The 26,288-nt window shown below is 37.3% G+C and overlaps 1 protein-coding gene across 3 annotated transcripts in view; it reads right to left on the bottom strand.

Moving 5' to 3' along the window:
• Positions 1–26,288, bottom strand: part of LANCL2 (LanC like glutathione S-transferase 2) — a 60,227-nt gene that overhangs the window by 22,262 nt on the left and 11,677 nt on the right. For 2 of the 3 annotated variants that reach the window (XM_022593168.3, XM_030761492.2), the window contains exons 2-4: positions 19,886–20,003; positions 1,904–2,111; positions 878–1,025 (exon numbers count right to left, since the gene is read on the bottom strand). In XM_022593168.3, coding sequence (XP_022448876.1) covers positions 878–1,025; positions 1,904–2,111; positions 19,886–20,003 — 474 coding nt within the window. The remainder of the gene's footprint in view (positions 1–877; positions 1,026–1,903; positions 2,112–19,885; positions 20,004–26,288) is intronic. The other variant, XM_022593169.3, reaches the window with a different exon arrangement.

Consider the following 26,288-nt stretch of genomic DNA (forward strand, 5'->3'; position numbering starts at 1 on the left):
TGGTGTTAGGTATTATAAGTAATCTAGAGATGATTTAAAGTACATGGGACGATGTGCACAATTTATATGCAAATACTATACCACTTTATATAAGGGACTTCAACATCCCGGCGTTCTAGCATCCAAGGGGGGTCCCGGAGCCAATCCCTAACAGGTACTAAAGGATAACTGTACATCTTCCAAGGCTAGAGGAACTGGCTTTATTTACGAAAGGCTAAGGAAGTGGGGTCTGTTGCAGGATTTTAGAATGACTATGCGGCAAAGACAGTAATTGTTTCCTCATATCCTCTCTCCCCTCACACTTTTGGTAACAGTGCCCCAAGTTTTAGCGAGGCATCTGGCCTCAGAGATACAAACAGCTGGACACGGTCATCTGACTGAGTTCTGGAAGTGGGATGGGAGCAGAAGTGAGGTGGGCAACTTCTAGTTCTCAGGCTTAAAAAGGAAGCTGCTCATCTCCCACTTCCTCACCGCCCCCTGGGCTGGGGGTGCTCAGCGAGCTGTGGTCGTGCACATAAGGGCACGGTCCTAGGATAAGGCAGAACAAGACAGAAGCTGGTGCCTAGCCATATTCGCCTGGTTTGCCTACCAGTTCTGATACCTCCTAAAAGAGAAATAAACATTCTATCTTCCTGACGCTGCTGTTTGATTCTAGTAAAGACAGCTAAATTAATACAGACCTAAAGTTTTTTTAAAAACATCCCTGGAAGAGAAAAAAGGAGCAATTTATTAATTTTATGAGTGGCCTTGGGAAGTTACTCCTACCTAGAAGCAGAGTCCAGCCACTACTGCAAGTTTCTGCTAGCAGACAGGCTGCGTGGCAGACAGGCTGCGTGGCAGACAGGAGAGGACGCCCCGGGGCGGGACCCCACAGTACCTCTTTGACAGCTGACCCACACACGGCGCCCGGCCCCATCTCCGTGCTCACGTAGAGTAAGGCGTACAGATAGCCTGCCCGGCCCTGAAGCAGCTCGTCGGGAAGGTCTGAATCTCGGCAGACGATGGCTCTCTGGAGCTGCAAAAGTCTACCCAACAAGAAACATCCTGCTTTCCCAGAGAGAGAATGTCTAACATACCTCTTCCCGAAACTGCAAGGAACCCTGTCACTTTAGGAACCATCTGTTACTATTTTTAATTTAAAACTAATTTTTAAAAAACCCAAAAAAGAGGGAAAACAACGAAAACTTCCCCACTACAAAACCAAACAAAAACTTCTCTCTCAGATATCATCAACACGAATGATAAAACACCTTGCTGTTCAAAAGTTCTACATTTATATCTAAAATGTATAGGATATATGCATATAAGAGAAGATACTCTAAACCATATACGAGAAGATACTCAATTTTGTAATCCAGAATTACAAGAAAGTGATTTCAAATTTTAACAAAAATGTTACTAAAATGTAGCTAATGCTTGAAAATTAGCTTGAGTCACCCCATCTTTAACAAACAGTAACCGACCAGCACCTGCCAGACACTCCACCAGACTATGGCCATGAGCTCTGATTTCTGCTGCTTCAAAAGAGAATATAAACCAAAAGGTACCATAAAAGCTTACATTCTCTAATTGTTTCCTAACAATTGAACCTAAAAATAACTGAGTTATTATAGAGAATCTAAGGCATATAAGGTAATTTTCATGCATTGAAGGCAACCAAAAATTATTTAGGAAAAAACATGTTTATTCCTCCCTCAAATTAAGGCAAACGCATGCTTGGATAGAAAGGTAGCGTACAATCCCGCCATTACGCTCAAGATTAAACTACAAACTCTCGGCTTATTGGAGAGAACTGTCTGCAAGAGCACGTGAATTAAAAGATAAATTCTTCTTCGTTTTTTGAGTTTCTTTCTACATCAAGACTGAGAATTTGGAGAAAATACTTCCAGTTGTAAAAACTCACTTTGTGATGCATTCCTGGGACTCGTAATCACTTCTGAGTTTATGATATACCACAGCTCCGACGGCCAAGGGCCCAGCATCTCCACAGAGGAAAGTGACCCTCCGGCCATTCAGATTCCGAAGTGTTCTCTTTACGTAATCCAGGGATCTGAGCAGATAGGTCTGGTCACATGTGACCCGATACAACTGCAGGTACAAAAGGGCTATGCCTGGAATAATCACCACCACCCCCCCGCAAAAGAAAAGCATTATTGTCTTTCCTTTTTACTGTCAGGACATTATTTCATGATTACGTGAAAAACCTACATAAAGCCTACGTTTCTGAAGGAGTAACATCAAACAAATTACATATGATATGTTTCTTAAAAATGGGGAAAAAAAAGAACCCAGTGTAGAAAAAATTGCAAGCAAGTTAAAATGTTGCTAACTGTTCTGACACAATGATTCACTGCCTCCTAGATAAAGGAAATACAAGACTTCCCACTCATTCCCCTTTAATTTTCATTCGTTTCCAGGTTGTACTTATTCTCCTTTGTATTATAAGCTAATCTGGATCCTTTTCTTCTTACTTCTCATATAATAATGTCCTCCTATCTTATGCCAAATTACATGATTGCTTTTCTGAGTTTTATACCATCTTCTTTCTAATTTATCTATTTCTCACAATTTTTCAATTTTCTTTAGTGACCAAACAACCGGTGAGTCAACTCACCGTTTACAGAACAGCTACATGACGCAGAGTAAGGTACTGCATTCAGAAGACATAGCTTATCACCTATCCAAACTTCCGACTTTAGATTAAAGAACAGAGCTGGTTACTCAAGGGAACCAGAGAGGGGTCTTTTTCTGAAAATCTATGGAGGATGACCTATATGACTTCTAAAAGAAGCATGCTATTATTCCTGGGCTCAAGAAGTCAATGTGACAGATAAGTAATAAAGGAATCTGTGTAAATATATACCTAATAAAGTATACTGTAGGAAAAAATACTTAAAGAAATGATATGATGGTGAAAAGGCAAAAAAATCTATTAATGTTTGAATTGAGGTTCTCTAATATTCTGTTCTTTGTCTGATATCCTACTCTCACTTTTAATATTTTTCATTTTGCTTTTCAAATTTCTCTAAATAGGTAGCTTCTTCTTTAATTCTCCTATTCAGGGTATCCTACTTGCCTTTCAAAATAATTCTTAACACCTACATATATTTTTTGAGAAGTCCTTCTTTTGTCATTATCCATTTTTTCTTTTAAAGACATTAAGTCAAACAGATATAAAAGTAGCATATTTGTAAGCCCTGAAAAAAATCCCTCCATGTGAATTACTTATGACCTCCTTGAGTGTCTTCTGTATTCAAATAATTGAAATGATAAACATATAGAAAACAAGTTAGAAGTTAAATACCTACAAATTTCAAACATAATAATCACTATAAAAGGTTTACAAGTACTTCATGATTGACTCAGAAACCCCTAAAAATAGGATGATGATCTGGTCAACCTGTGAACCTGAAAACCTACGGTTATTATATACATTCAAAGCTTAAGTATTTTAAAGTAAATGATGATGGATAAAGAATAAAAAAAAAAAAGTCATCATGACATTCTGCCCCTGAATACTTCAGTATGAAAATCCAAAATATACGAACCTTTTCTTACAAGCCAAAACAGCATCATAACTATCAAAATTAATACTTAGTGAGACTGAGCTGTGTTTTTTTTTTCTTTTTGGTAGATCTTTATGTCAGTTTTGGTACCAGTATTAACCTTGCTTCATAAAACAATGGGACGTATTCCTTATTTTCCTATTCTCTAAAACAGTGTAAGAAGAGCACTGAGATTTCCTGTTCTTCAAAAAAAAATTGTCTCTTTTTATTAGTTTATTGTTTCTTTTTCCCATTTTACTGAGGTATAATTGACAAAACTGTATATATTAAAGTGTACAACAGGATGATTTGACATACAATGTGGAAATATTACCACAATCAGGTTAACACATCCATCATCACACACAGTTATCATTTTGTGTGTGTGTATGAGAATGCTTCAAATCTACTCTCTTAGCAGATTACAAGTAAACAAGTATACAATACACTGTGTGTATGTATAAAAATGCTTAAAATCTACTCTCTTAGCAGATTACAAGTATACAAATTACAAGTATACAATATAGTCCCAGGTTGTACATTAGATCTATAGAACTGGTATATCTTATAACTGAAGGCTTATGCCCTTTGACCACCATTTCTCCATTTCCCCTACCACACAACCCCTGGTAATCACCATTCTATTGTTTCCATGAGTTTGACATTTTGTTTGTTTGTTTCAGAATCAATATGTATGTGAGATCATACAGTTTGTGCCCTTCTCTGTCAGGCTTTTCACTTAGCATAATACCCCCTAGGACCATCCATATTGTCAAAAATGACAGGATTTCACTTTTTCTTGTGGCTGAACATTCCATTCATAGACAGCATAACATTCCATTAGATATAGTTAGACAGATCGATCAATCGATCACAACTTCTTTATCCATTCAAGGATGGATGGATATTAGTTATTCCCATATCTTGGCTATTGTTAATAATGCTGCTATAAACATGGGGGTGCAGATGTCTCTTTGAGATACTGACTTCCCCAGAAGTGAGACTGCTGGATCATATGGTTCTATTTTTAGTTTTCTGAGGAACCTCCATACTGTTTGGCATAGTGGCTGCACCAATTTATGTTCCCACCATATACTAGGGTCCCCTCTTCTCCACACCCTCACCAACACTTGTTCTCTCTTGTCTTTTTGACAAAAGCCTTCCTAATAGGTGTGAGGTGACATCTGCGGTTTTGATTTGCACTTTGCTGATAACTAGTGACGTTGAACACTTTTTCATATATGTGCCAGCCATATGTATGTCTTCTTTGGAAAAATGTCCACTCAGGTCCTTTGCCCATATTTTAATTGATTATTTATTTTTTGCTATTGCGTTATATAAGTTCCCAATATACTTTGGATACTAACCTCTTAGCAGATATATGGCTTGCAAACATTTTCTCCTGTTCTATAAAGCTTCCTTTTCATTTCAACTGTTTCCCTTGCAGTGCAGAAACTTTTTAGCTTGACCTATTCCCGCTTGCTTATTTTTTTATTTTATTGCCTGTGCTGTTGGTGTCATATCCAGAAAGTCATTGCGAAGACCCAAGGAGCTTTTCCTTTGTTTTCTTCTAGGAGCTTCACGGTTTCAGGCCTTACATATTTAAGTCTTTAATCCATTTTGAGTTAATTTTTGAGAGTGGTGTAAGATAGGGATCCAGTTTGATTCTTTTGCACGTGGCAATCCAGTTTTCACCATTTATTGAAGAGGCAATTGTCCCCACTGTGTGTTCTTGGTTTCTTTGTCAAGAATTAATGAACCATTTATGCATGGATTTCCTCCTGGGCTCTCTACTCTGTTCCATTGGTCTCTGTGTCTGTTTTTATGCCAGTGACATATTGCTTTGATTACTATACCTTTATAATATATTTTAAAATCAGAAAGTGTAATGCCACCAGCTTTATTCTTCTTTCTCAAGATTGCTTTGGCAGTTCTTGGTCTTTTGTAATTCTATATGAATTGTAAGACTGATTTTCAATTCCTCTGAAAAATACCATTAGAATTTTGATAAAGACCGTATTAAATCTATAGATCACTTTGGGTAGTATGGATATCTTAACAACATTAATGCTTCCAATCCAAGAACAAAGAATATTTTTCCATTTATTTGCACTGCTTCAATTCCTTTCATCAATGTCTTATAATTTTCAGTATACAGGTCTTTTACCTCTTTGATTAAATTTATTCCTAAGTATTGTTCTTTCACGCTATTGTAAACAGAACTGTTTTCTTAGTTCCTCTCTTCAATAGTTTGTTGTTAATGTACAGAAAAAGCTGATTTTTGTATATTGATTTTATATACTCCAATTTTGCTGAATTTATCAGTTCTAACAAATTTTTTTGGTGGATCTTCAGGGTTCTTTACATATAAGATTATGTCATCTGCAAGCAGAAGCAATTTTACTTCTTCTGATTTGGATGCCATCTATCTATCTATCTATCTATTTATTTATTTTGGGGCAGGCCTTAATTGCTCCCCCCTAGAATTTTCAGTACTATGTTAAATGGAAGTGGCAAGATTGAGCGTCCTTGTCTTGTTCTAGATCTTAGAGGAAACACTGAGTATTATTAGCTGAGTACAAGTATCCTTGAGTATGACGATAGCTGTGGGCTTATCATATATTGCTTTTGTGATGTTGAGGTACATTCTTTCTGTACCAAATTTGAGAGTTTTTATTATGAAAGTATGTTGAGTATTATCAAATGCTTTTTCTGAATCTACTGAGATGATCATGATTTTTATCCTCCATTCTGTAAATGTTGTGTATCATATTTATTGACTTGTGTATGTTGAAACATCCTAGCATCCCTGGGATAAAACCCACTGATCATGCATATTCTTTTAATGTGCTCTTGAATTGTGTTTGTTAGTATTTTGTTGAGGATTTTTGTTATCTGTGGTTCATCAGAGATACTGACCTTTAGTTTTCTTCTTTCCTTCAGCTTTTTTGGAACAGTGTGAGAGGGACTGGTATTAATTCTTTAAATGTCTGACAGAATTCACCAGTAAAATCATCAGGTCCTAGGCTTTTGTTGGGAGGTTTCTGATTACTGATTCCATCTCTTTACTCATTATTGGTCTGTTTAGATTTTCTGTTTCTTTATGATTCGGTTTTGGTAGGCTGTATGTTTCTAGGAGCTGATCCACTTCTTCTGGGTTATCCAATTTGCTGGCTTATAATTGTTCATTGTAGTGTTTTATGATCCTTCGTATTTCTGTGGTATCAAGTATAATGTCTTCTCTTTTACTTCAGATTTTATTTACTTGGATCTTCTCTCTTGTTTTCTCAGCTAGGCTTGGTAAATTGCCTATTTTGTTTATTTACTGAAAAACCAACTCTTAGTTTCACTGATCTTTTCCACTGCTTTCTGGTTTCTATTTCACTTATTTCTGTTCTGATCTTTCTTATCTCCTTTCTGCTATCTTTGGGTTTAGTTTGTTCTTGTTTTTCTAGTTCCCTGAGGTGTAAAGTTAGGTTCTTTGAGACCTTTCTTTTCTCTTAATGTAGTTGCTTACTGCAAGGTACTTCCCTCTTAGAACTGCTTCTGCTACATCCTGTTAAGTTTTAATATGCTGTGCTCTCATCTTCATTTGTTTCAAGATATTTTTTGCTATTCCTTTGATTATTCTTTGACCCACTGGTTGTTCAGGAGCTTTCTGTTTTAATATCCACATAGTTATGAATTTTCCAGTTTTCCTACTATTACTGATTTCTAGTTTCTTACCACTGTGGCTGGAAAAGATACTTGATATAACTTCTATCTTCTTAAATTCGTTGAGACTTGTTCTGAGTTGTAACACATGATCATCTTGAGGAACGTTCTGTACGCACTTGAGAAGAATGTGTTCTGCTGCTACTGAATGCAATATTCTGTATATGTCTGTTAGATCCATTTGGTCTAACGCATAGCTCAATTCTAATGTTTCCTATTGATAATGCAGATGACCTGTCCGATGTTGGAAGAGGGATCTTGAAATCCCCTATTACTGTTGCATTGTTGTATATTTTCCCCTTCAGAACTGTTAGTATTCGCTATATTTTTAGGTGTGTATATATTTACAACAGTTATATTCTCTTGATGAACTGACTCCTTTATCATTGTATAATGACCTTCTTTGCTTCTTGTTAAAGTTTTGGAAGTTAAAGTCTATTTGTTCTGACATAAGTATACCTACTCCTGCTCTATTTTGGTTTCTAGTTGCATGGAATATAATTTCCCATCTCTTCACTTTCAGCCTATGTTCATAAAGCTGATATGAGTCTCTTGTAAGCAGCACATAGTTTTTCTTATCCATTCAACCACTCTGTCTTTGATTTGAGAATTTAAGCCATTTAGATTTAAAGTACTTACTGATAATGTAAGGACTTACGAATGCTATCTTATTATTTTTCTGGCTGTTCCGTAGTTCCTTTCTTGCTCTCTAGCTGTCTTCTCTTGCAATTTGATGATCTTCTCTATTGGTACGCTTCAATTCCTTTCTTTTTTTTAACAATTGCTTGTGTATCTACTACAGGTTTTTGCTTTGTAGTTACTATGAGATTTACATAAAACATCTTACAACGTTCTATTTTAAGCTAGTACAAAAACTCTCCTCCCCTCTCCCAACATCTTATGTTTCTGACATCACAAATTTACATATTTTATGTTGTATATCCAGTAAAAAATTATTATTGTAGCTATAGTTAATTTTAATACTTCTGTTAAAACTTTTGTAGTAAAATTAAGTACTACATGACCATATTACATTACTATAGTATTTGGATTTGACTACACACTTGCTTATAACAGTATGTTTTATATTTTCATGTTACTAATTAGCATCCTTTTGTTTCAGCTTGAAGAACTCATTTCAACATTTCGTGTGAGGCAGGTTTACTTGTGATGAACTCCCTCAGCTTTTGTGTGCCTGTGGAAGTATTTCTCCTTCATTTCTGAAGGACAGCGTGCCAGGTATATAGTATTTTTGGTTGGCATTTTTTTTTAAGTACCTAGAATACATCAACCCACTTTCTCCTCGCCTGTAAAGTTTCTGCTGAGAAATCTTCTGATAGCTTTCTTGGGGTTCCTTTGTACGTAAGCAGATTTTTGTTTCCTGCTTTGGAAATTCTCTGTCTTTGGTTTTAGACAGTTTTATTATAACGTGTCTCAGTAAAGTCCTCTTTGGGATGAGTCTGTATGGGAAATTATGGACATCATTAACTCTCTCCCCAGATTTGGAAAATTGTCAGCCATTATTTCTTTAAATAAACTTTCTGCCCCTTTCTCCCTGTTTTTCCTTCTGTGACGCCTATAACGCATTAATTGCTTTACTTGATTATGTCCCTTAATTCATGTAGGCTTTCTTTACTTTTATTCATTCTTTTTACATTTTTCTGCTGACTGGTTAATTACAAATGACCTGCCTTCAAGTTCACAGATTTTTTTTCTTGTTGATTCATTCTGCTGCTGCTCTCTACTGCACTTTTCATGTCATTCATTTATATTCTTCAGCTCTACACTTCGTTCTTGGTTCTCTCTCTTAAACTTGTTTTGTTTATGTATGGTTTTCCTGACTTCATTAATATGTCCCCTGCATTGGAAGGCGGATTCTTAACGAATGGACCACCAGGGAAGTCCTCTAATTTGAATTCTTTATCAGGCACACCATAAACCTCCATTTCTTTGGGGGTGGTTACTGGCAAATTATTTTATTATAAAATTATAAATTATTAGTGCTGTTATATTTCCTTGATCTTTCATTTTCCTTGAAGTCTTGTGTTGCTGTCTTAGCATTTGAAGACACAGTCACCTCCTCCGGTCTTTACTGACAGCCTTCAGGAATGAAATGTCTTCTGTCAGCCTTATTACAGATTCTCAGGCTTTCTCAGGCCTTCTCTATGGATATGCCTGCTCCACACTTTTTGTTCCCTGTTAGGGGAGAATTCTTAAGACTGTATGCCTTCTCCTGATTCCACAAAGCCAAGCTGAGTGCTGACAGTCTCCTGTTTGCTTTCCTAGGGCAGTGAGGGATGCTCAAGTGTCTATGCCTTCTCCCAATTCTGCAGGGTTGGGCCAGCTTTCTGCCCATGCTCACTAACTGTCCACTAAGGTTTGCACACACTGCCCTCAAGGGCTCACACAGTTATGGGGCGGATCAGTGTGTGGGTGAGGAATGCAGGACGTTGGAGGTAACCATGGGCTAACTGGGGGATCCACTGGTGAGGTGTCCCCAGTGGCTCACAGGCAGGCTTCCAGATGGAGTCCTCAAAGTGGCTAGTGGACCTGCATCCCTTGTTGAATTCTGAGCCCTGGTTGCTATGCTCTCAGCCCTTCCTTGCCCCTTGGTCATGAAGATCTCCTCTGTATTCTGAAAGGGATGAGAAAGAAGTGGGTATCCTTTGTAGCTTCCCACATAGCTGGGGAAGCCAGGCACTCATTCACATGTTCTCACTTTCCCCTGTAGGAGAAATCTCAGGCTGAATGTGTCTCTTGGCACTAAGCTGTGCCACCTTGGGGATGGGGTGACACAGGTGAAGTGAAAATTTTCCTTTTACCCTTTTCAATGTGTCCAATCTCAGTTTTTGTTTTGTGTCCCCCCCCACCCCGCCCAATGGTATTGTGTAACTCCTCCACTGGACTCTTGGGTCCCAGAAAGGTACTCTCATCTGTGTATAATTATCAAAATCAGTGTTCTTTGGGGAGGAAGACAGTAGAAAACTCCTATTCCACCATTTTACTGTTGTCACTCCTAAGGATTTCCTGTCCTTTAGTAAAGGTTTGGTATAATTTCCCAGTGAAATTTTTGGGTAAATATTTGACAACATTCTCAAATTTTTATTTGGAATTTTGTCTGTTTACATGTCCTATCTCTTCTAGGGTCAGGTTTGGTAGATTATGTATTCACAGAGAATTATCCATTTCAAGTTACATTGTGAAATAAATTTTTGTAAAGTGAAAAGTAGTCATGTGATTTCTAAAATCTCCTCTATCTATTTATTTATTTGGCTGCATTGGGTCTTAGTCGCAGCATGTGGGATCTTCATTGTGGCATGCGGAAACTTTCGCTGTGGTGCGCAGGCTTCTAAGTTGTGACGCTAGGGCTCTAGAGCACGTGGGCTCTCTACTTGAGGCATGAGGGCTCCAGAGTGCGCAGGCTCAGCAGTCGTTGTGTGTGGGCTCTCTAGCTGTGGTGCATGAGCTCTAGAGCACACGGGCTCAGGAGTTGCAGCACATGGGCTTAGTTACCCTGTGACACGTGGGATCTTAGTTCCCCAACCTGGGATTGAACCTGTGTCCCCTGCATTGGAAGGCGGATTCTTAACCAACGGACCACCAGGGAAGTCCCTAAATTTTCCTCTGTTTTAAGGCTTCCCGATTTCATTTATGTTTTTGTGCCCTTTTCCCCTATCTGCAAACTTCTGTTCCTAATTAATGTCACTATAAAATTATGCCCATTTCCTCAATCATATCTTGGCTAGTCCTCTAATACAGGAATCAGCAAATTTTTTTTTCCATAAAGGCCAGATAATCATCTTTAGGTTAGGCTTCAAGGGCCACATTTAGTCTCTGTCGGGTTTTCTTTTATTTCAAAATTCTTAAGAATATAAATAAAAACGCTTCTGGGTTCAAGGCCCGTGAACAAACAGGCTGTATCCCAGATTTGGCCCATGAGCCACTGTTTGTCAACTACTACACTAGTAGAGTCCTCTGGAATGCTCTTGATAAAAATATTTCCTAGGTTCCTGTTATACCTTTTGTTATATTTCATATGCCTGGAGGGCAGTAACCTAGCTGGATTTAACGTCTTATCCTCATATTTTCATTCCTTGAATATCTTGTAGGATGCCAGTTAACTTCTTTTTTAAAAAATATTTATTTGGCTGTGCCGGGTCTTAGCTGCAGCACATGGGATCTTAGTTGCGGCATGCAGGATCTAGTTCCCTGACCAGAGATCGAACCCAGGCCCCCTGTATTGGGAGCGTGGATACTTAACCACTGGACCACCAAGGAAGCCCCTGCTGGTGAACTTCTGAATGTGGCCACTTAGAGGTTTGATACCAATGTGATTTTCTCCCTGTTGATATTTCTGTCATATACCTCCCTCCTCAACTACTGACATCCCACACCACAGTGGTACATTTATTACAATTGATGAATTGATACTGACACATCATTTTCACCAAAAGCCCATAGTTTTTATTACGGTACACTCGTGGTGTTGTACATTCTGTGGGTCTGGACAAATGTATAATAAGATGTATCCACTACTGTACAATGATCCAGAGCAGTTTCACTGTCCTGAATATCCTCTGTGCTCTACCTATTCATCTGTCCTTCACCCTCTAGCTCACTGAAAACACTAACCATTTTTATTGTCTTCACAGTTATACAGTCTCCAGAATATCATATAGTTGGAATCACATAGTATGTAGCCTTTACAGAATGTCTTCTTTCAATTAGAAATATACAATTTAATTAATTAATTAATTAATTAATTAATTTTTTGGCTGCATTGGGTCTTCGTTGCTGTGTGTGGGCTTTCTCTAGTTGCCGTGAGTGGGGGCTACTCTTTGTTGCAGTGCGCGGGCTTCTCATTGTGGTAGCTTCTCTTGTTGTGGAGCACGGGCTCTAGGCACGCAGGCTTCAGTAGTTGTGGCATGCAGGCTCAGCAGCTGTGGACCGTGGGCTCTAGAGCACAGGGTCAGTAGTTGTGGCACACGGGCTTAGTTGCTCCGCAGCATGTGGGATCTTCCCGGACCAGGGCTCGAACCCGTGTCCCCTGCACTGGCAGGTGGATTCTTAACCACTGCGCCACCTGGGAAGCTCAGAAATATACATTAACGTTTACTCCATGTCTTTTTGTGGCACAGTTCCTTTTAAGTCTGTATAGTGTTTCCTTGTTTGGATGCACCATTTATTTACTCATTCACCCACTGAAGGACATCTTGGTTACTTCAAACTTTTGGCAATTATGAATACAGCTGCTATAAACATTCATGTGCAGGTTTTTTGGTGGGCCTAAGTTTTTAGTTCATTTGGGTAAAAAAGAGGACAATTGCTGGCACATATGGTAAGTGTATGTTTAGTTGTGTTAAAAACTTCTGAACTGTCTTCCAGTGTGTCTATTTTGCATTTCCACCAGCGGTAAATGAGAGTTCTGGTTGTTCCACGTTGTCACCCGCATTCGGTACTGTCAGTGTTTTGAATTTTGGCAATTCTGTAATGACATAAGACGTTGAACACATTCTTATACACTTACTTGCCATCTGTATATCTTTTCTGGTGAGGTGTCTGCTCATGCATTCTACCTATTCTGTAATAAGGTTGTTCATTTCTTACTGTTGAGTTTTAAGAGTTCTTTGTTTACGCTGGGTAAAAGTCCATTATCAGATATGTCTTTTGCAATTATTTTTTCCTTGTCAGTGGCTTGTCTCATTCTCTTTTGCAGGTAGTTTTGAATTTTAAAGAAGCCCAGATTATCATTTACAGGGATACCTCATTTCACTGTGCTTCACTTTACTGCACTTCCCAGATGTTGTGTTTTTTGCAAATTGTAGTTTTGTGGCAACTATGAATTGAGCAAGTCTGTCAGAGTCATTTTTCCAATAGGATTTGCTCACTTTGTGTCTCTGTGTCACATTTTGGCAATTCTCACAATATCTCAAACCCTCAACCAGCAAAAAAGACTGACTCACTGAATGCTTAGATGATGGTTAGCATTTTTTAGCAATATTTTTAAATTAACATATGTACATTGTTCTTTTTGGACATGATACTAGTGCACAATGTACTGTAAACATAACTTTTATATGCACTGAGAAACCAAAAAATTCATATGACTCACTTTACTGCGATACTCGCTTTATTGTGGTAGTCTGGAACTGAACCCACAATATCCCCAAGGTATGCCTACATTTCTTTCACAGATCACATCTTTGGTGTTGTATCTAAAAAGTCAGTGCCGTACCAAAGGCCACCTATGTTTTTTCCTGTGTTATCTTCCAGGACTTTTATAGTCTTGAATTTTATGTTTAGGTCTATGATCCATTTTGAGCTAATTCTTTTGAAAGGTATCTAGATTCATTTGTTGCATGTGGATGCCCAGTTGCTCTAGGACCATTTGTTGAAATGACCATCTTCACTACACTGCATTGCCTTTGCTCCTTTGTCAAATATCAGTAGCTATATTTATGTGGGTCTATATCTGGGCTCTCTATTCTGTTCTATTCTTTCACCAGTCCTACACTGGTTTGGTTATTGTAGCTTATAAGTCTTATAGTCTTATAAGTCTTATAAAGTCAGATAGCATCATGTCTCCAACTTTGTTCTTTTCCTTCAATATTGAGTGGGATATTCTGGGTCTCTTTCTTCTCCATACAAACTTTAGAATCAGTTTACTGATATCCACAAAATAACCTGCTGGAATTTTGATTGGCACTGCATTGAATCTATAGATCAAGTTGGGAAGAATTGACATCTTGACCATATTGAGTCTTCCTATCCAAGAATATGGAATATCTCTCTTTAGCTCCCCTTTGATATCTTTTATAAGAGTTTTGTAGTTTACCTCACATAGATTTTGCATATATTTTGTTAGACTTATACCTAAGTATTTTGGGGGGATGCTAATGTAAACAGTACTGTGTTTTCTACTTCAAATTTCACTTATTCATTGCTGGTATATAATGAAGCAACTGACTTTTGTATATTTACCTCATATCCTGCAACCCTGCTCTCACTGTTTATTAGTTCCAGGAGATTCTTTTTTGTTGATTCTTTCTGATTTTCTACATAGAACAGCATGTGATCTGCAAAGGTAGTTTTATTTCTTCCTTCCCCATCCATACACCTTTTATTTCCTTTTCTTGTCTCATTACATTAGCTAGGACTTCAAATATGATGCTGAGAGCAGTGGTGAGAGGGAACATCCTTACCTTGTTGCTGATCTTAGCAGGAAAGCTCTGAGTGTTTTACCATTAAATACAGCGTACTTTTTTTGTGGATGTTCTTAACCAAGTTGAAGATGTTCCCATCTATGCATAGTTTGCTGAGAATTTTTAATCACGAATAGCCACTGGATTTTGTCAAATGCTTTTTCTGCATCTATTTATATGATGTGATGTTTTTCTTGTTTAATCCCACTCCACTTTCAAATATTACTGTACCACTTCATGGGTAGAGCCAAGTATCTTATAATAATAAAATATTCCTAATTCCTTCCTCCTACCTCTTGTATCTTGCTGTCATTCATTTTACTTATACATAACATGTACATATAAACATATATATATATGCATACATATAAACATATACTTAAGCATATGTAATTGAACACATTATTGCTATTATTTTGAACACACATTTTGATCCGTTAGATCATCTGAGAATAAGAAAAATAAAAGTTTTTATTTAGCCTTCACTTATTCATACTCTGAAGTTCTTCCCTTTTTTAACATAGATCCAAGTATCTAACCAATACCATTTTCCTTCTCAGAAGGATTTGGCTTACCATTTCTTGAAAATCAAGTCTAATGGCAACAAATTCCCTTGATTTTTGTTTGAGAAAGCTTTTATTTCTCCTTCACTTTTAAGGATAATTTTGCAGGGTACAAAATTCTAGGATTTAAAATTTTTTTTTAAACTCTCAATACCTTAAGTATTTCACTCCATTCTATCTTGCTTACATTGTTGCTGAACAGAAGTCTGGTGTAATTCTGATCCTTGCTTTTCTATAATAGGGCAGTTTTTTTGTGTTCTTTCAAGATTTAAAAAAAAATTTTTATTATAATATAGGTGATTCACAACGTTGTGTTAGTTTCAGTTGTACAGCAAAGTGAATCAGTTATACATATATCCACTCTTTTTTAGATTCTTCTCCCATATAGGCCATTACAGAGTATTAAGTAGAGTTCCCTGTGCTATACAATACATCCTTATTAGTTATCTGTTTTATACATAGTAGTGTGTATATGTCAACCCCAATCTCCCAATTTATCCCTCCCTCCCCCCTTTCCCCTCTGGTAGCCATAAATTTGTTTTCTACATCTATGATTCTATTTGTTTTCTAAGTAAGTTCATTTGTACCCGTTCTTTTTAGATTCCACATATAAGTAATAAGATATTTGTCTTTCTCTGTCTGAATTACTTCACTCAGTATGACAATCTCTAGGTCCATCCATGTTGCTGCAAAAGGCATTATTTCATTCTTTTTTATGGCTGAGTAATATTCCATCATATATATGTACCACATCCTCTTCATCCATTCCTCTGTCAATGGACACTTAGGTTGCTTCCATGTCCTGTCTATTGTAAATAGTGCTGCAATGAACACTGGGGAGCAAGTATCTCTTACAAGATTTTTTATCTTTGGTTTTATGAAGTTTGGATACTATATGCCTAGATGCAGGTTTTTTGTTTTTTTGTTCTTTGTTTTTGGCATTTATCCTCTTTGGTATTCTCTGAGCTTCCTGGACCTGTGGTTTAGTGTATACTAATTTGGAAAAATTCCTGGTCATTATTGCTTCAAATATTGTTTCTGATTCTTTCTGTTTCTTTTCCTTCTGGTATTACCATTTCACAAGTGTTGAACCTTTTGTCATTGTTCCCTAGTTCTTGGATACTGGTTTTGGGGGGGGGGTTTCAGCTTTTTTTCAGTTTTAGAAGTTTCTACTGCCATATCCTCAAGCTCAGTGATTCTTTCCCTAGCTGTGTCTCGTCTACTAAATGAGCCCATCAAAGGAATTCTTTGTTTGTTATAGCTTATTTGATTTCTAGCATTTATGTTCAATTCCTTCTTAGGATTTACATCTCTCTGCTTACATCATCCATGGGTTCTTGCGTGTTGTCTACTTTTTTCATTAAATCCTTAGCATATCATCATAGTATTTAAAAATTCCTGGTTTAATAATTCCAACATTCCCGCCATATCTCATTCTGGTTCTGATGTTTGTTTAGTCTCCTCAAACTGGTTTGTTTTTGCCTTTCAGTATGTCTTGTAATTTTTTTATTGAAAGGTGGACATAATGTACTGGGTAAAAGAAGCTGCAACAAATAGTCCTCTAGTAATGGAGTGGTAAGGAGTGGGGGAGTGGAAGCGTTCTATGGTCCTATGACCAGGTCTCAGTGTTTTGATGAACATGTGCCCCTGGACCATGAACTCCACCAGTGCTTCTGTGTCTTCTTCCCCTTAGGTTGGACAGAATGGCTAGAGGGAGCTGGAGTTGGCTACTACCCTTCCTCCAGGTAGGTTAGTTTCTGATAAAACTCCAGTAGGCGAGGCTCTGGTAAAACAGTTTCTCCTGAAGGCTGGCCTTGTTAAGAACAGAATGCTCTAGCATATTTCAGAATGGTTCCTTTTCCCCTCCCCCAACCAGAGGCATGAGAGGATTTTTCTCCAATATTCACACTGAGGACCTGGGATAACTCCAAAGTTAACCTCACAAAAGTGTGGGTGCCTCCCTATGATTGGGTCCTCCTAGAGTTTTTTTAACTCTCATATTTGCCCACACTGAGCTTCTAGCAATTAATCAATTACAGTTTGGGCTCCTGTGGAGATCTCTCCTTGTAGGTCTCTGCTCCAGTAAATTGTGATTTTCTGAATCTCCCTGTCTATTGCTATTTTTGGTGTAGCCGTTTGTCATGTAACCCCACTTCTCTGATGGATCTTAGAAAAGTTATTGATTTTTCAGTTAGTTCAGCTTTTAACTTTTTAGGACAAAGTGGTGACTTCTAAACTCCTTACACATCAGACCAGAAACTGGAAGTTTTTCTCCAGTTTGATTTTTTTCCTTTTATGGTATTGCTGTGTTTTCTGTGGTGCCAGTTCTTTCTTCAACTCCTTGCAATTTGGTCCTCATTTCTGAAGTGATTTTGCCTTTTCCTTTAATTTCTTTCCTTAGTTCTGTCAATTCTTATTTCACATCACCTTTCTGTCTTGCCATCTCTTCTCTGAGTTACTTTATTTCTGCATTGTGACTATATTGCATAATTAACTTACAAAATTAATGTTGAAAGTACTGCCCTTTTTCTCCATCTTGTAGTAGAATTTTCCTGGTGTGTTTTCTTCTGCTGACAAAATCTGATTTTCTTCTTCCTAATATTATGTAAATAATTGTAAATTTTTTTTCTTAAATTCAAAACAGATAGATTTTTCTGGATCAACTATTAACAGGAAGAGGAAAATGGTTAGGGTAGTTGTAATCTGAAAGGCATCCTCTTCTTAGTAAGTGATGAACAGTTTAGTTAATAAATGATGACTTTTGGTAGCCAGATTTCCTTTGAGTCTCATATTCTTTCTTGTTTGAGGAGGGCCCCTATCATTGCTGTTTCTCTCCTTACCTACACCATTAGCCAGTGCCACCAGGAATGCAGCTTCTGCTTTGTAAGTTAATCCCCTCTTTTTCAGAATAACGCTTTTATAGAAAGTCTAAAATGAAACCTGTTCCCTGTATACCCTAAACACCTTTTTTCTCTGCTTTGTCCAGCATTACTTGCCCACTTTGCACTTAGATACGCCCTCAAAAGATCCCCCTCAGGGTGTGTCTCACTCCTTCTGGGAATAATTACTCGTTAATTGGGAAAGTGGGGAATGGTGGGACAGATTTTGCCAGCCCTGGATCCTCTGTCTTTCTTCACTGGCTCTGCCACTGTGACTTTCCATAGTTATTCTGGATGCTATTTGTTTTTCACCCCTTATTATTTGTGTATATTCTCTATCTCACTTTTTGCTAAAGGGATAAATTTGGGGTGCTTCATTTATTCTTATATTGTACAGTTTAAGGAGAAAAGACAGGGAGGTAGGGGTGTAAGTGAATTCCACACAGTTACATGAACTCCAAAGTCCTAAATATTATTTGAAATCATTCAAACCAAATACTTCCATGATGACTCTCTCAGTGATTCCAAAAAATGACAACAACCAGGGATTTTTAAGAAATAGTGATTCTTAGAATCCTCCCCCCAGAGTTCCTGATGTAACTGTCCTGGGGTGGAGGCTGATTGTCTTTGTTTATTATAAAGCTCTCTGGATAATTCTGATGCATAGCCAATTTGGGACCTAACAATCATGGAGTTAAAACCCCTTTTCAACAAGAAGAAATGCTTTAAGTAAAAGACTTTATAGGGGGAAAACTGTGCTACTAATAACTGTTTTTTCTTTCAAGATAACCTTATTCTCTGTATTTTACTTCAAGTTAGCCAAAACTATTTACTTTTACATTTAGGGGACTTCCCTGGTGGTCTGGTGGCTAAGACTCTGCGCTCCCAATGCAGGGAGTCCGGGTTCGGCCCCTGGTCAGGGAACTAGATCCCACAAGCCACAACTAAGAGTTCACATGCTGCAACTAAAGATCCCGCATGCTGCAACAAAGATTCCGCGTGCTGCAACTAAGACCCAACACAGCCAAATAAATAAATAAATAAATATTTTTTAAAAATTACATTTAGGATAAGTTTCTTTGGCTCTGTAAGAGAACTAGCTCCATGTCTGTTTGGGTATAAAAGTTTGCAATTCTAATGTTACTATGTACTACTGTATTGATAACAGGCAAATAATAAATAAAGCATCGCATAAATGAGTACAAATATAAACACAAATAATAAAAAAGATCAGGGCCATCAAGTTTGAGCGTGCACTGCAAAGACAAGTGCCAGCTCTTGGTGACTCCAACATGTACACTTGTGCCCATACTGTTCACTGACTAAACTATAAAAACTTAGCAAGAAAAGGCTATAACGATAGCAATGCTCATACTGCAGTCTAATCCCTCAGAACAAGGTCTGTCTCATTTCTTTTATATTCCCTAAAGAGCTACGACAATATTATGGCTACATGGTAAAATAATAAAAAGAATGTAAAGATTAGTTAAGGCAAATTCATTTTGAAATTAAGTTTTTTGATGTGAAATGTATTACTGGTTGCTTGTTTAATTATTATTATCAGAATCAAAATCAAAATCTTTATGTGTACAAATGATGTAAATGAGTACAAAAAGTAGGTTAAATCGTTCATACGTATCGGGCCAGAGAAATCACACAAATATATCTTGTTGCAAAGATCAAAGACCCAAAAGCAAACAAAAAAGCTGATCTTAACACATTTTCAAAAACAGCCATAAATTAGGTCAGATAATTAATGTTACAAAAATATGACATACAAACTCATATGCCATTCAAACTTCAGGCAGAAAGAATTTCTTTAGAAATAAAATTACAAAGCATCTCATCAATGAAGATAGCTCAGGACTTCTTTTAAAAGGTATAAACCTTTGACTTTTAAAAGAAAAAGAATTCAGATCCAAGGCTTACATATCATAATCCAAAAATAAAACATATCAATTACTTATATCCCAGAGGCTTACCTGTCCAACCAGTATAAGCAGAGCAATCATGTGGATCCGCTGTCTTCAGCCCTTCTTCCATTTGCTGTAGAAGATCTTTGATTTTGGTCTGGATCCGCCTTGTGAAATTATTAATAATCTGAGAACCAAAAGAAGACATAAAATTAAATTGCACAAGAATAGGACAATGTTGTAGTAACTACCAGTCTAAGTTGTAAAAACAGACAGAAATTATATTACCTGGCCCATTTCAGTGTTTCATTGGTTGGAGGGAGTCTACCTTGGTTTTACAAGGTAAGTTTTAAAATGAGAGAATGCCCTATATGGACTCTAAGTCATAAGGAGAATTAGAATGCCCTATATGGACTCTAAGTCATAAGTATTGTATAACCACAAAAAAAAAGTTGCAGAAATCAAAGGAAAAAACTAAAAAACAAAAAAAGAGGAAAGAGATGTATCTGACTACACAAACATTTTAACTTCTTTAAGTTAAAAAACATGAGATGGTTTAAAAGTCAATGACAAGGGGAAATATGTGCAATATAAAATATTATAAATAAAACTATATAACAATACAGAAATACACTTAAAATTATCAATGTACCTTATAAAAAGAAAAAAAATCAAATGACAGGCATATGCAAAAATGTTCAATCACTTAGCAATTAATGAAATGCAAGTAAGTACCAAAACTATGGTTTACCTATCAGATTAACAAATAATAAAAAAATTTTAAAATGTTAACTCCCAAGGCTGCCAGGAGCTAAGATAACAGGTATTCTTATTCACTGCTGGTGATCTTTCTCAAGGGAAATTTATCAGTATTCTTAAACATGTAGTTGACAGTGTTGTCCAGATTTTTCTGCCTTTGATGATTTTTGAAGACTCCAGTTGTTACATCAATTGCTGAGGTGTATTAAAATCTCCAGTTGTGACTGGGAAATTGTCTGTTTCTCCCTTTAATTCTGCTTTTTTTTTCTTTAGTGTACTTGTAGTTCTGTTATTTGGCATAGACAAACCTAGGAACGCTAGATCTTCCTGACAGATTTTATCATAAAGAAACATCCCTCTGTGGGACTACAGGGAAAATATTTTCATGTTACTGGACAGGTTAGGGTTTTCAGGCCAAATTTTACTGAAATTTGGGATTCTGGACTAAAAGCAACCTTAGGAATTAAGTTACAATAGTATACATTGTAAAAGCCCCGGAGAGGTTTTACTTAACCCCGGAGGGCTGTGTGTACATTTCAAAGGGGATGAGAAGCTAGAGCAGGGAAACCCTTCCCAGTCATAGAACTGAAGACAAACGGGCCAGTCTTTTCACAGAGAGAGTTATTTATATTCCAAAGACTTTGATATTTCCAATGAAACTCTCTCAAAAAGGGAAGGAGAGACAGTTGTCTCCTTCCCTTGTATAAAAAGCAGAGAAAACTTGTTTTTCTTCATTCTTTGCCTACAATACAGACTTTGTGTATGTAGGACATTTGACCTGGCTTTCACTGCCAAAGAGGTAAGACGTGAGACAGGGATCCACTCACTGGTTATTTTCTGTCTAGTAAATAAGAAATCTCTGATCCAGAAACCTCTTGTGTACATTCAGGAAAAAATTAAGAAGTATAAATATTGAAAACCTAAACCAGGGTAATATCAACATCATGGCAGTACAACACATCCCTTGTTTTTGTTTTCCCCTTTAACAACAAAAATGAGGCATCCATCCACCAACGGAAGTGCCTTCGTGTGAGTTGTGGAATGCAGCACCATACACCAAGGGACACACAGCAAAGCTAGCCCACTAGAGAACTAGGTAATAAGCAGAGAGACTTCAGTACCAGCTGTGAAACCTACAGGAGACTGAATCGGTTCCAGCCCCTCAGCTACAGTCTGGGAGTGCAGGCAGAACAGTGACTTAGGCAGTCACCTTCGGATGAGATAGCCTTTGTGGAAGTCCAGATTTCCCGAGGAGAAGTACCAACACTCCATTGGAGGAAAAAGAGAAAAAGGAGTTTGGGTCCACTCAAGTGGGTAAGAGTAACAGCTTGTCTCTGCCGGCATCACCTAATGTTCAGGTATAGCATATGGCTAAATAGATGGCCCGTTATTTCTCCATCTGGGGAAAGGGAGAGCCACTGAGTGACTGCCTGGTTTCTAAATCTGTGCAGGACTCTGATGAAGAGACCTATTTCTCTCATTTCTCATAATGCATCCAGAGCATTACAGAGGGAGTCCAGGCCTGGGGAGAGGGAGCAAGTCAGAGAGCAGCATATAAGATTCCCAGGGCATTAAAGGAATGTAGCTCCTGCTGGTCCAGGAACATGAAAAATCAAGAAGACATGACATCACCAAAAGATCACAATAATCTTCCAGTGACCAAACGTAATGACGTGAAAATCTAATATTTACACAATGAAGAATTCAAAATAGCTGTTTTAAGGAAACTCAATGAGCTATAAAACACAGAAAGACAATTCAATGAAATAAAAAAAACAGTATGTGACAAAAATGAGAAATTTAACAAAGAAATAGAAATCACTGAAAAATAAACAAATAGAATTGTGGAGCTTAAGAATTTAATGAATGAAATGAAAAATGCAATAGAGAGCATCAAAAGCTGGCAGATCAAATAGAAGACAGAATCAACAATATAGATAGGAACTTAGAAAGAACCCAGTCTGAAGAGAAAAAAGAAAAAAGAATAAAAAAGAGTGAAGAAAGCCTACATGATCTATGAGACATCCTCAAAAAACCAACAGCCAAATCATTAGAGTTCCAGAAGGAAAAGTGAGGGAGAAAGGGGGCAGAAAACTTACTTAAAGAAATAATGGCTGAGAACTTTCCAAACCTGGGAAGAGATCTGCACATCAAGTTCATGAAGTTAATAAACAGATTACCCCATTACGTCAACCCAAATTGTCCTTCTCCAAAACACACTGTAATAAACCTATCAAAAATCAAACACAAAAAGAGAAACCTAAAGACAGCAAGAGAAAAAGAAGACTGTAACCTACAAAGGAACGTCCAATGGGACATCAGTGAATTTCTCAGCAGAAATCTTACAGGCCAGGAGAACGTGGGATGATATACTCAAAGTGATGAAACAAAAAATAAAAAAATAAAAAATACTCCATTTGGGGACTCCATGTGGGGACTTCCCTGGCGGTCCAGTGGTTAAGACTCTGCGCTTCCACTGCAGGGGGCACAGGTTCGATCCTTGATCGCGGAACTAAGATCCTGCATGCTGTGCGGCGCAGCCAAAAATTAAAAAAAAACAGAAACAAAACCAAAAAACTCCCTGTGGCCAAGTTATCCTTCCGGAATGAAGGAGAAATAAAGACTTCCCCAGACAAAGGCTGAGGTAATTCATCATCACTAGAGCTGTCTAACAAGGAATGCTGAAGGAAGTTCTTCAAGCTGAAATGAGAGGAGGCTAACTAGTAATGTGAAACATAAAAAATACACTGATCAAGATAAATATAAAATCAAATTCAGAACACTGCAATATGATGGTGTGTTAACACTTAACACTAGAATAAAGATTAGAACTGGAGTATCAAAAGTAACTACAGCTACTATAACTTGCTGATGAACATACAATATGGAAAGAGGCAAACTGTGACATAAAAAACCATAAAAGGTGGAAGAGTAAAAGGGTAGGTGTTTCGTATGAGATTAAAATTAAGCTGTTATCCGAGTAAAATAGACTGTTATAGCTATAAAATGTTTTATGTATCTCATGAAAATCACAGAGCAAAAAATTTGAGTAGACTCCCAAAAGATAAAGACGAGGGAGTCAGAAGCATACAATGGTGGGAAATCACCAATTCACAAAGGAATCCAGCAAGAGTCAAAGAGGAACAAGAAAACTACAAAACAGCCAGAAAGCAATTAAAAAGATGGCACTAGTAAGTCCTTACATATCCATAATCACTATAAATATAAGTAGACTGAACTTCTAATCAAAAGGCAAAGAATGGCTGGATGAATAAAAAACAAGACCCAACTATATATGCTGCCTACAAAAGACTCACTTCAGCTTTAAGAACACACATAGCTCAAAGTGAAAGGATGGAAAAAGACATCCCACAAAGTGGAAACCAAAAGAAAGCAGGGGTAGCTGTATTTATACCAGACAAAATGACCTTAAGTAAAAAACAGTCACATGAAACAAAGGTCATTATATAAAGATAAAGGGGTCAACTCCTCTGAAGAAGACATTAACAATCGGAAATACATATGCACTCAACACCAGAGCAACTAAATATATTAAGCAAATAATACCAGAGCTAAAGGGAGAAACAGACAACAATACAACAATAATAGAGGACTTTGATACCACACTGTCAGCAATGGGTAGGTCATCCAGTCAGAAAATCACTAAGGAAACACTGGACTTGAACCATACGTTAGACCAAATGAACCCAACAGACATATATAAGATGTTCAATCCAACAACAGAGTATACATTCTTCTCAAGTACACACAGAATATTCTTAAGGATAGATCATATGACAGGGCACAGAACAGGTCTTAACCAAATTTAGAAGACTGAAATCATACCAAGTATCTTTACTGACACTGGTATAAAAATGGAAATCAACAACAAGAGGAAACTGGAAATTCCACATATATGAGGAAATTGAACAACATACTCCCGGACAACCCATGAGTCAAAGAAATCAAAAGGGAAATCAAACAATATCTTGAAACAAATGAAAACAGAAACACAACATTACCAAAACTATAGGATGCTGCAAAAGCAGTTCTAAGAGGGAAGTTTATAGTGATAAATACCTACAGTAAGGAAAAAGAAAAGTCTTAAATAAATAAATAACCTAGCTTTATACCTCAAGGAACTAGAAAAAGAATAAACCAAGCTCAAATTAGCAGAAAAAAGGAAATAACAAAGATCACAGCAAAAATACATGAAATAGAAACTAGAGGAACAATAGAAAAGATTAACAAAACTAAGAGCTGTTTTTAATTAGTTAATTTATTTTTAATATTCATTTATTTATTTGGCCGCACCAGGTCTTAGTTGCGGCATGCAGGATCTTCATTGCAGCATACGGGATCTTTAGTTGCGGCATGCGGGCTCTTTTAGTTGCAGCATGCAGGATCTAGTTCCCCGACCAGGAATTGAACCTGGGCCCCTGCATTGGGAGCATGGAGTCTTAACCACTGGACCACCAGGGAAGTCCCTAAGAGCTGTTTTTTAAGAAGATTTTTTTTAAACATTGACAAACCCTTTACCTAAACTAAGAAAAAGAGAACACTCAATAAATAAAAACAGAAACTAAAGAAGAGATATTACAAGTGATACCACAGAAATACAGCTGACCCTTGAACAGCACAGATCTGAAATGCACAGGTCCACTTATATGCAGATACTTTTCAGTAGTAAATACTACAGTGCTACATGGTCCATGGTTGGTTGAATTCAGGGATGTGGAAGACTCGAGAATATGAAGGGCTGACTGTAAGTTACATGCAGATTAACCCATATGCGAACAAAATGGATAACCTAGAAAACATGGATAATTTCCTAGAAACATACAACTAACCAAGGCCAAATCAGAAAGAGTGGCCCAGTGGTGGTCCCTGGTGGTCCAGTGGCTAAGACTCTGTGCTCCCAATGCAGGGGGCCCAGGTTCGATCCCTGGTCGAGGAACTAGATCCCACATTCATGCCACAACTAGGAGTTCGCATGCTGCAGCTAAAGGTCCCACGTGCTGCAACTAAGACCCAGCTCAGCCAAATAAATAAATAAATATCTTTAAAAAGGAACAAATAGAAAGTATGAGTAAACTAATAATGTATAAGGAGATTGAATCAATAATACAAAACCTCCCAAAAAAGAAAACCCCAGACAATATGGTTTCACTGGTGAATTCTATGAAACATTTAAAGAATAATTAGCACCAACCTTTTTCAAACTTTTTCAAAAAATTGAAGAGGGAACACTCCCAAATACAAGACCAGCATTACCCTGATACCAAAGCCAGATAAGGACACTATGTGGAACAAAAACTACACACCAATATCCCTGATGAACACGGATGCAAAAATTTTCAACGAGATATTAGCAAAATGAATTCAAAAATACACTAAAAGGATCTTACACCATGATCAAGTGGGAGTTTTCCCTGGGATACAAAGATGGTTCAATATATGCAAATCAGTAAGTGTGACACATCACATTAATAGAACAAGAGATAAAAATCATATGATCCCCTCAATAGATGCAGAAAAAGCATTTGACAAAATACAACATCCTTTCACGATAAAACTCTCAGCAAATTGGGAATAGAAGGAGAACACCTTAACATAACAAAGGCCATATACTTACCATATGGTTATAGCTAACTTCATACTCAATGGTGAAAGGATGAAAGCTTCTCCCCTACGATCAGGACCAAGACAAGGG

The sequence above is a fragment of the Delphinapterus leucas genome, chromosome 9 (genome assembly GCF_059928025.1).
Source record: "Delphinapterus leucas isolate spDelLeu-1000000601 "Yukka" chromosome 9, BTC_Dleu_Yukka2, whole genome shotgun sequence".
Classification (NCBI taxonomy): Eukaryota; Metazoa; Chordata; class Mammalia; order Artiodactyla; family Monodontidae; genus Delphinapterus; species Delphinapterus leucas.